The 11,855-nt window shown below is 34.0% G+C and overlaps 1 protein-coding gene across 1 annotated transcript; it reads left to right on the forward strand.

Annotated features, from left to right (window-relative positions):
- Positions 1-979: 979 nt before the first annotated feature.
- On the forward strand, positions 980-1,783 carry LOC133783846 (uncharacterized). Its single transcript, XM_062223462.1, has 4 exons — positions 980-1,035; positions 1,127-1,313; positions 1,431-1,529; positions 1,620-1,783. Exons 1-4 carry the CDS (start codon positions 1,013-1,015, stop codon positions 1,716-1,718), a joined length of 408 nt encoding a protein of 135 aa, XP_062079446.1. The 5' UTR covers positions 980-1,012; the 3' UTR covers positions 1,719-1,783.
- Positions 1,784-11,855: the final 10,072 nt, after the last annotated feature.

Below are 11,855 nucleotides of genomic sequence, written 5' to 3' on the forward strand. Positions count from 1 at the left end.
CGTCCTACTATACTCCAGACCCAGTAGTGCCTCAAGCAGAACACCACATTGTTGCACTACAACCGCTTTTGCAAGAGGTAATTAAACTTTCTTGAATATTCTGAAACCAAATAAATTTCTTTACTGCTTCAACATGATTATTTGTATATAATATGTTTCTTATGCAGAGTCGAGCATGCCAATTAGCAATTGGTTCGGTTTCAAACATTGTTGCATCAGGTACACTCATTGAAAGAGAGGCAAGCAACAACTTCCAAGTTATGATTACGAGTGTTCTTAAGCCAACCTGTCCTCTCCCTTTTGCATATCCTGATTTGGACATGTACATAGTTGCTCAGGCCATTGGGACGCCAATAGCGTGGCCTAAGGATTTTGTCAATATATCTGAAGATGTAACTCGTGAGGTGATGCCATGTTTTTACATAATTATCTTTACAATTCTATATTTTTTTGCAATTTTTTTAATTGTTGATATAATTGTATACAGACTCCCTCTACAAGTAGGACCAAATCACAACGACCAAGAGCTCCATCAACACAATAACCTCGAGAAAGAAGACGACAACAAACTCCTCCAACACAATTGGCCCACACTCCATTGGAACGATTACAGAATATCGTATCTCATTGGGATGATGGTGAGTGTGTCAATCTAGGCATAGAGTCTGAAGTTTTTGATCAGGATATGTCTCACTGTTATATATTTAAGGATGACATACTTCAGTTTGCTCGAAAGGAGAAGATTGGACAAGCAGTACTCGTCAGCTACATGAGGTATATATCTCACAAATAAGTTTGTTCATTTAATTTTCTAATTTGATTTATTCATTCATATAACAATTTTTCATATTTTTGTATTAGGTTCATTTACAGATATGTGGTACAACAAGGTCGCCAAAATAAGTTTTTATTTGTCAATCCTAATATCGTCGCCACTCAAGGGAGTTCATTCGACGATCGTGTTCAGAATCTGTTCAGACGTTGCAATGACGTAAAATCAAAAGAACAAGTTATGCTTGTCCCTTGGAACCATGGGTAAGTTTAAATACTTGTCATTTTTCCGACCCATATCAATAATTTATTTGTTTAACATTTGAGCTATAATTTTTTTGTTTTTCTTATATAGTGAACATTGGATGTTGCTTATTTTGGCACCATATGCATATCATGTTTATTGTTGTGATCCGGTGAATTCAGAGCTAAATAACCGTGAGGAGATTGTATCAGTGATCGTCAGCGCTTTCAATCTTTTTTTCTCTATGAATCTTCCTGATGTCGAGATCCCTGATACTCTACGCATTAAGCAACCTCAGGTAAGTAACTTTAGCAGAAATTTTTGAACATTTATAATAATTAAGTAGAATAATATGTATGTATTTTTTAAAAAGTTTCAATTTAATAATAAATTACTCATATTTTTAAATAATTAGTGTCCACACCAACCGGACAATGTGGCATGTGGATACTACTTAATGAGGATGTTGAAGGATTTGATTGAACATGCGAGTCCTGGGCATTACTTGAGAACGGTATTATTAATTAAAATTTACAAATTATTTTTAAAACTATAAATGTAATCAAATAATTAATTAATATATTTTACTTTATATTTCTTGCAGCTAACAAGCACATCATATACAGAGGCACAAATTGATGAGTTGCGACAAGAATGTGCGACATATATGTTGCCGATAATCCAAAGTTACCGACCTCGTTGATAGGTTTTTTTTTTTAATTTTTTAACTCTTTCTTCATACACAATGCAATATTTGTTCATTTTGAATATTTCTAACAAATATTGTATTTTTTGTATATATCTAACAAATATAATTTTTTCTTTCAATTTAATTGATTATTAAATTAATTTAAATTTAGATTAAAATAATTTCAATTTAAATTAATATTATTTCAATTTAATTAATTATTAAATCAAATTAAAATAATATTAATTATAAATTTATTTAATTTATTTTTTTTAAATGTGGGAGACTTTCAATGTCTCCCATTGGGAGAGGTGGGAGACTTTCAATGTCTCCCATTGGGAGAGGTGAGAGACTTCCCACGTCTCCCAATGGGAGAGGTGGAAAGTCAAACGTTGACTTTCCACCTCTCCCATTGGGAGACGTGGGAAGTCTCCCACCTCTCCCAAAGGGAGACGTGGGAAGTCTCCCACCTCTCCCAATGGGAGACGTGGGAAGTCCCTAGGAGACATCCCACGTCTCCCATTGGGAGAGGTGAGTCACTTCCCACGTCTCCCAATGGGAGAGGTGGAAAGTCAACGTTTGACTTTCCACCTCTCCCAGTGGGAAGTGAGGCACGTCTCCCAATGGGAGACGTGGGATATATACCTACAATGACCCTAGCAACAACGTCTCACTTAGTGGGAGACATTGTAGACTTCCAATGTCTCCCAATTAAAGTCATAAAACATCTATTTTGTTGTAGTGCGACAGTTATTATGTGTCGTGATTGACTGTCTATGGTGGCAGTTTTTAACTGTCGCAAAGTTTCCACACCAGAGGACATTGCAAATATGTTGTCAATGCCCCCTGGTTTCAAAATCAACACAACAATTGCAGTAAAAGAATGCACATAAAAAATTAAATTAACATTGGTAACATTAACTTTACATTTGATTAGTTCTAACACTTTCTAAATAAAAGAAATTCATAGTTCCAAAAAAGTTTGACATAAAATGAATATTTAGCACAATATGCACCTCAAAAAGCTAAATTAACTACCTATAATTTGTTAGATTGATTCTGTATTTGATTAGTTCTAACAATTTCTAATAAAAGAAATACAAAGTTCAAAAAATTACTAAATCCCCTCACATAGGTACTAAGCATGCATGCCACATTTAGCGAGTTGCGGTAGAATATATTTTTCCCACTTTTCTTGAACTTCATTAAGTTCAGCGTCAGTATATGGTAAATCTGAATTGAACTGCAAATAATTTAAATTATAAGTTACATGTCAAATATATATGAAATTAAAATATAAATTTATTAAAGTTAAAAGGTAAACACATTTAATTATTACATTATTCAATAGATATGCTCTGATTCTTTGTTGTGAAATGAGATCCCTAGCATACTTCATGCAATGAATACCGCACTCTGGTTTTTGGTTGTTGTCGGCACTGTTAACATAGACAAATGTAAGAGTATATTACATATACTTGTTAGTATACTTATAATTTAAATCTTATGTTTTATAAAGTTGAATGTTACTTACTTTTGGACCATAATACTTTAGACTTACAACTCTTTTTCCTTTTTCCGTATCATATAGCGTGAAAGCACTATACATAATAAAAGTATTTTAATTAGCAAACAAGTTTTATTAAAAAGATAATATACTTTAAGGAATGAAACTTATATAAACTTACAACGTAACTATATTTTTAATCTGAATGCATAATTGAAGGTTAATGGGATCCAAGAACGCCACTAAATGTAAGTGAGGTTGAAATAGCAATAACATCCAATGTTCACTAGAAACACAAACAATCAAATATTTAGAAGATGACTATATGAACTTAACATTTCAAAACTCAATATAAACTTACTTGCTATTCCAGGGACAAATAAGGAACTGCTTCTCGCCCATTTGAATGAATCGATCCTTAAGTGCTTGGGCACGTTTATTCTCATGACCTACACTAACTTCACTTGGATACTGAAATGTGTACAAATGATCCAACCCATTGGTATGTAGTATATCATTCAACAACCTAGAAATTAATCATATTTAATTATAAAAGGCATGCATATAATTCAAACTTTAAATTATAAAAGACATGAATATATACCTCAAATACAATATCATTGGAGTTTGCCCAATCTTGTCCATGTATCAAAATTGCATCACATCATCCTTGAAAAGTGTAGCAATCGTGTTGTATCCAAAAACATGCAATGAGATATTAACCTTCTTGTGGTAGTCATTATCCCATGGTGATACAAACTTCAATAAAGAGGTAAAATTGATTGACATAGATGTCGAATCATTGTGAGAGATTGACACTACCTCCTGTGTCAATGGCTCTACACGCGGTAGTTTTGGGGGTTGTGGATGTTGAGTGGAAGGTATCATCGCGTCAATATCTTCTTGCGCTCTCTTCTATTTATGACCCAAGGAAAAGTTAAAATAAATTAAATTTCAAAATAAAATAAATTAGGCAATAAAAACTTATAGAGATTACCTTTCCCCGCTCACTTTCGTCGATAATAAGATGTTTATGCCATGCTACTGGTACCCCAACTGCTTGACCTACCAACAAACCTAAGGATCAATTTGAACCTCCTCACCATTTTCATGTCCTCTCTTTCTTTTCATGCTCTGTTTGTGCTTTCCTAGTTTGAATTGGACTTTATTCAACTTTTCAACCAATTGTCTTCCAAATAATGGTTGTGGAGCCATTGCAAACTCTTGTGAACCATTGAATGGTTTTTCCCATGTTCGGAAGGCATGATCGTGGGGTAAGAAATTTCTGTGTCCCATGTAACAAATCTTTCTAGAGTGCTTCAAATATTGAGAACATGTGTTCTCCTCACAGATAGGACATGCCTTGTACCCTTTCACACTAAACCCGGATAGATTGCCTAACGCAGGAAAATCATTAATGGTCCATAACAACACAGCTCTAAGTTTGAACTCTTCCTTCCTATATGCATCATAAGCATCAACACCTTCATACTATAGAGTGCTTAAATCATCAATAAGAGGAGCTAGATATACATCAATATCATTTCCGGGTTGTTTAGGACCTGATATCAACAGTGTCAACATAGTAAACTTCCTCTTCATACACAACCATGGTGATAGATTGTAAAGGGCAAGCATAAAAGGCCAACAACTATATTTACTACTTAGGGAAGTATATGTATTAATTCCATCAGCAGAAAGGCCTAAACGAATATTTCTAGGTTCGTTACCAAACTCAAGCCATTTCCAATCGACTCTCTTCCAAGCAGGCGAGTCAGCTAGATGTCTAAGTTTACCATCCTGTATTCTATCATTGGCATGCCATGTTAAGTTTTTAGCATGATCAGCATTTCGATAAAGTCGAATCAAACGAGGTATAGGCGATAAGTACCATAAAAAATTTGCAGGAACTCCTACCCTAACCTGACCAGAATTCTTTTTCTTCTGCCATCTTAACTCACCACAAGTCGGACATGTATTTGCATCAACCAATCTTTTTCGATATAGGATGCAATCGTTAGGACAAGCATGAATTTTTTCGTATTGCATGCCTAACGAGCGCAATGTCTTCTATGCCTCATAAAACGGTAATGGCATTTCATTATTTTTGGGTAATAACTCTCCTAGAAAGGAAAGTATATCCGTAAAGCTCTTATCACTCAACCCATGTTTAGTTTTTATATTATACAACCTAAGAAGTGTTGACAGTTTGGTGAACTTATTACAACCAGGGTAAATGGGTTTCTCAGCATCCTCTAATATGGATTGAAATTTTCCTTGATCAAAATCTGATTCAAATTGTGTGTCACCTATCATTTCTGTAATGTCATCTCTCTCATCATCATTCACATTATCACAATAAATCTTCTTAGATGGAGATTCTGTAGAGTCCAAGAACTTTACTTAGCTAAGATAGATAATAGTATGATAGTATTTATAGCATTATCTTTGTTACTATGGATTTTTGGTTCAGACCGGGAATTATTTGGACACTCATAGTAGTACTTATAGATTTTCTAAGTTTAATCTATAGTTTAAGAATATTAAGTTTAACCTAAGGTTTGATTAATGTGACTGATATTAAGGATTATATTTATTATACTATAAGGTTTAGATATCAACCAATAGGATTTTAAGCACATGTTATGAATGGTAATTAAGGATTAAGTATTTTGGAGGATTAAATTAAATAAGGGTAAAGTTTGAATGTTATAGGGTCAGTCAGCAGCTTTGAATACGTTGAGGGCTTAGTCAAGGCTGTTTACTCTATTCAAACTTAGCTAAAAATGTGTAATTTCGTGTTTAAATATTCAGCGAGTGCCGATATATCGCAGCTATAGGGGGCGATATGTCGCAGCACGTAGATACGGAAAACACGAAACGATGCACGGTCGCCTCGGGCATACTGGCCCAGGCGATATATCGCCTACAGGGGGCGATATATCGCCTCCTTCAGCATATGTTCAATTGTTTTTGAATTCTTTTCCTTTCAGCCATTCAAACTTCTTCATAAGTCCAGCATCTTTTGAACGAGTCTTCAGCCTCTGCTGAACGATTATTCAAATGATTTTCACCTAAAAAGCCATTATTTTTATTCAAGTAAAATCAAGATCTTTTCATCTCCAAACTCTATAAATAGGACCTAGTACCCAGCCATTATTCACCATTTGCTCTAAGTTCAGAAGCTGCTAGTGTTAAGTGAGTGTGAGAGTGTAAACACCTGGTTTGGGGAAAAACTATAAGCTTAAACATCATAAGCTTATCAAACACTTTAGGAAGTGAGTTCTATAGTATTTCGGTGGAGGTTAGATTGATCTTGCAAATCTTTGAGGTAACCAAAACTCTAGTTCCTTTCTGTATTATGTTTCCTTTCTCTTAGTCTTCTACTCAATTTCCTAACCTCGTTCTTATTTTGGTTAGGGAATCCAAGTTCTTAAGCACTTAAGTTGTGGTAAGCATATTTTCTTTTAATGGTTTAGTCTTCCTATTCTCTTCCATTTCATCTCTTTCCTTCTTTCAACTCACTCTTGTTCATTATGGTTTTAGGAGTGTTCCAAAAGTCCCAACTCAGTCCATTATATCCCGATAACTTTGGTAAGGAAAATAGGCTAGAATATATATGTTTATGTTTATGTTATCTTTTGTGTTATGATATGATATGGGTATGTTATGAATATGTTGTGCATGTGTATGTTGTAGGCTTGGGCATATGCCCTATTTGACTAACAAGACCCCAAAAAGATTGTGGGCATAAGCCTATTTAGCTGGTAGGACCCCACTAATCTCATGGGCATAAGCTTGTTTAGTCTATGGGACCCCAAGTAATAATGGCCATTATAATAAGTGAATTATGTGTTATGATATGTCTTTACGTTATTATGAAATTATGTTTATGTATATGACTATGTGTTAGATTTTCCTTGCTGGGCATTAGGCTCATTCCTTTCTGTTTATGTGCAGGAAATAAGCTTTAGAGGTGGAAAGATTCGTGACGCTTAAAGGATGTGTATCGATGGTGAATGGAGTCAAGGGGCCGAGCGTTATTCGATTCGAGGATGTAGTCTTGTTTATGTTTTTTATGGTTTTAAATGTATTTTCCGCATTTTCTATGTAACTCTTTTTAGTTTTTAAGTTATTTTTGTTTTAAAGACAATGGGTACCCATATCCTACTTATTTTTATGAAAGTAACCTTTGTTTCTACAAGTTTATAATAAATTATGGTATTTCTGCAAAAATGTAAGTTTTATGTATAGATTTGTTAATGGTCCAAATAGTCTAGATTAGTGGGTCGTTACAGATTCTCTACTAAATGTGATTTTTTCTCCATGCATAAACCACATCTTATACCTTTGATCTATTCCATACTTAAATAAGTGACCATTTATCTCAATAATTTTCATTCTTTGAACATTACCACACTTAATACAAGGGCAACAAATGTTATTAGGATCTTTAGCATTTCTTACGCAAAACTCCAAGAAATGCTCAACTCCATCCTTATATTTCACTGATAATCTATCCGCTGACATCCATTCTTTATCGATTGCCATTATTTTGTCTAAAAATGTACACAAAAACAAATATATTTTCAGAATTATGTTCAATTAAATAATCTAAAAAAAATTCAAAATATAAGAAACTTATTTTCTTCCAATAAAGAGATTCCCTTTGTTTTCTATCTAGGTTAATATGACTCATACTATTTTTTATGATTTAAAACGGACAGCACTTCCCCTATATTTGTAACCTAACCATCTGTCAATATCAATACAAATAATTCAATCAATGCAAACAACCAACAATTTTTCTTCCTTATATCTCCCCCAGCACGCAATTACATAGATATCACAGAACCTACTTCACTAAGACATGCAAGTTCTCAACCTTCCGTTATCATCGCAGCACATAATTATAATCCCAGAACCTACTTCACTATGGATGAATATTTAAGATAATATCAAACTCCTCTAACATACACTTGTATTATTTTAAAAAGAATATACCTCTGAATATGTTTAAACAATTAGAATCCAAATTAATAAGTTTTAACCATTAAAACATACCTGAGATGATCTATTTGAACTTTAGATTGCTTTCTGAAGCAAAAATCTGAAATCAAGAGTTTTATCCCAAAGAGCCTTTCAAAAACATGAAATAAAATAAATGAAAGAGTAATAAGTTTATGCTTAAATCTCTGCCAACATTTACTTTCTAAAATAATAATACTAAGCAACCAAGTTAAGTGAGATGATATATTTATATAATAGCTACCAAACTTAGTGAGATGATATATTTATATAATAGCTACAAAACAATAATAATGGTAAGATAATATATATATATATATTTAAGAGACAAAGTAATGTTCGTAGTAATTATTCTAAAGTAATGTGTTATATCAACTCTTCTATATTAGCCTCTTATTTCAATAGTCATTATTGTACTAATTAAACTTCTGACTAATATGAACTGAACTCAAAATTCCTTAAATAAATAAATAATCAAATTATTATTCTAATTTTTTAAAAAATATAAATAGCCAAGGTTTAACAAATTTTTGTACTCTCTCTTTGTGTATTGTGATTTTTAAAATTGTATAAATACGAACAATTAGTGACTGTATAACTTTTGTGTGTTCCTACAGTAAATTTTATCACCCTATATATATGATTGTAATTAAATGTAGTAAACATATACTACTGATAATGACTACAAAACTTTTTCTAATTAATCATATGATATTAAAGTTTGGTTTTTCCATTATCATATTTATTTTGTTTTTCCATAATTTTTTATTTTTTATTTTTTTGAGTAAAATGGGATTGAAGTTTGAATTTTACAGTTCTGTGATCATGAACTAATAATGACTTCATATAATTATATACAAGATTTTATATATGTTTTAGAAACTTATAATATTGGATCCACTACAAATAACATGAAATTTGTCAAATATAATTTTACAAACAAGTATTTGCATTTTTAGGCTTATAAATAAATAAAACCCTGAAAGAACACACCTGCTCTCTCTGATTCACATTTTCAAAATCTCCTAAATTGATAAAGGTCAAAATATAAGTGAGTGAGGGCCAAAAGAAAAAGTAAAAGGAGTTAGCAGATGGGCACTGCCTTACTCTTCCAGTTTGATATGCATATATTAAAAAATTTAATTATGCCTTTTTCTCTTTTTGATTTTGAAAAAAATATTTGTTTATTACAAAAAAGAAAAACAATTGAGACCCAAATAAAAGAGAGCGTGGATTAGTTCACGTGGTTGTTAAAAATATGGTTGACTTTGGAGTTTTGTTCGTAAATAGGTTTGATATAGGGTAATGAATGAGAGCTTTGATTACCTTGGCATTTTCAATTCGGGTTACATCCAGATACTCATTTAAAACATTATATAATAATATATAGTATATAGAGGCTATTTTGAGTAGGGGCTTCTGGTACTCACTCTCAGTAGTGTAGTGTTATCCTTTCTTGTTTGAGTTTTCATCTGATATATTGTTACTTACTTTATTATGCTTTCTTGTGATCTATTGTGCTCTATGGTGATGGGTTTGTTTCTTGACTTTGGCTTTTGGTTTTGTGAAGATTTCTTTGGGTCTTCTCCTCTACTCTCTTTCATTATTTACGACACTAAGTGTAACGCCCTACTTCCTTAGAGCCGTTACTAAGTGAGTTTAAAAACGTGCATTCAACTCGCTAATCGAGGTTTTAGGTCAAATAGTGTAATTAAACCATAAACAGAGTAGAAACTTTAGAAATAATTTCATTTCGTTGAAAATCATAAAAGTTTAACACTTGGGATCCCAAAATACAATTTAGAAATATTTACAACATATAAATTGAACCAAGTCGACTAAACGACAAAATCTAGGTTTATTTACAATCATCTCCCAAAATCCACTGGCTATGGCAGCCAGGCAGGCCAAACATGTACACGCCACTTCATGCTTGCTACACTCATGGTTGGTTAACTTTCTCCTTGCCCTTACCTGCACCACAGAGCACCCGTGAGCCGAAGCCCAGCAGAAAACCCACAAACAGATAACATATGCAAAACATACACCAAGTACATAAACTGGCCATCAATAGGCTAAACACATACGGCCTAGCTGTCCCAGGTGCCTTATCAGGCCCTGGGTTCGTGGTCCACACCATGAGGATATCCCAGGTATCCTTTAGGGTCCCGCCCTGGCAGCTCGCACTCGACATGCCCAACACTGCTCCCGGCCCCTTTCCGTTCTCGGCCCCCACCGACCTCGGCCTGCACTGTTCCCGGCACTCGCCGATCATTTACACAATAGCATTCATAGCATACTAAACAAATATCGAATACTAACAAATTCAACCAAAGGGCTATTCCCTGCAATACAAACATATCAGGCTCAGCCTTGCATACAAGCTCTATGGGAACAAGGGTTTTCTTACCTGAGTCCCGAGCTCTCCAAGCACCGCTATCCCGAGCACAGCCCTCTAACTTGAGCCTCGCCGAAACCCTAGTCACAACACATTAACAATATCCATCCATCAAGTTTGAATCCACTAAATAACCATGAGCCAAATCTCTAACCTCTGGAACCTTGAATTCTATCAATCCGGGTGATAAAATCCATCCCGAGCCTTAACCATTGAGTTCCCAAGCCTAAACGCACCTAAAAACTCAAACTGGAACTAAGAGCCGCGGCTAGCCTCGAAACAGAGGCTAGCACCTCTCTGTAACCCACACGGGCCGCGGCGCGCATGAAACTTCTCGGCCTCCCATGGCCGCGCGCGCACACGGGCCGCGGCATGCCTATCCTAGGGTCGCGACCTTCACCTCCAACCCAGAAATCTTCATCATTTTTCTGCATTTTTCCTCAAGCCAATTCACCCAAAACTTAACTAACAATCCCAGATAATCAACACAAACATTTCAGCTCAATATCAACATCAAAACCTATCAAAACCTGCTCCAAAACTCAACTAAAACACTCAAGAACAAATCAAGTTCCATTCTCCACTACAACAAAATATGTGTTTTATGACTTTATTTGGGAGACATTGAAAGTATACAATATCTCCCATATGAGGAGACGTTGTAGGTGGAGTCATTGTAAATGTATATCTCACGTCTCCCAATGGGAGAGGTGAGAGACATCCCACGTCTCCCAGTGGGAGAGGTTGAAAGGTGTCCAAAAACGTGGACTTTCAACCTCTTCCACTGGGAGACGTGAGAAGTCTCTCACCTCTCCCAGTGGGAGACATTGAAAGTCCCAATGCATTAAAGTATTATATATATTATGTCTCTATATGGGAGACGTTGTATCTTTTATTTTCATTTTAAATTATTTCCAATTAATTAAATATACACGGTTTATAATACCCAGATTTCTTTTATAAATTGATGATATTAGATATTAAATATACACGTTGTATCTTTTTTCATATATTTGATATTTATAATGAAATTGAACCAATTAATTTAATATTCATTTTGTTTTCCTGAATCAATTCCAATTGAAACATTACAAACTAATTTCATTATCACATTATAAAATCAATATAAAAATTGATCATAATTAAATTTATTATTGATACACTCAAGAATACAATACAATCTCAAATCTGAAAAATGCATAAAATACAAATACCAAAA

This window comes from Humulus lupulus, chromosome 6, assembly GCF_963169125.1.
Source record: "Humulus lupulus chromosome 6, drHumLupu1.1, whole genome shotgun sequence".
NCBI lineage: Eukaryota > Viridiplantae > Streptophyta > Magnoliopsida > Rosales > Cannabaceae > Humulus > Humulus lupulus.

Coding starts and splice junctions, on each gene's coding strand:
- LOC133783846 (XM_062223462.1), top strand. CDS start 1,013: ATGCTTGTCCCTTGGAACCATGG. Junction 1,036..1,126: donor CTTGTCCCTTGGAACCATGG/GTAAGTTTAAAT, acceptor TTTCTTATATAG/TGAACATTGGATGTTGCTTA. Junction 1,314..1,430: donor TACGCATTAAGCAACCTCAG/GTAAGTAACTTT, acceptor TTAAATAATTAG/TGTCCACACCAACCGGACAA.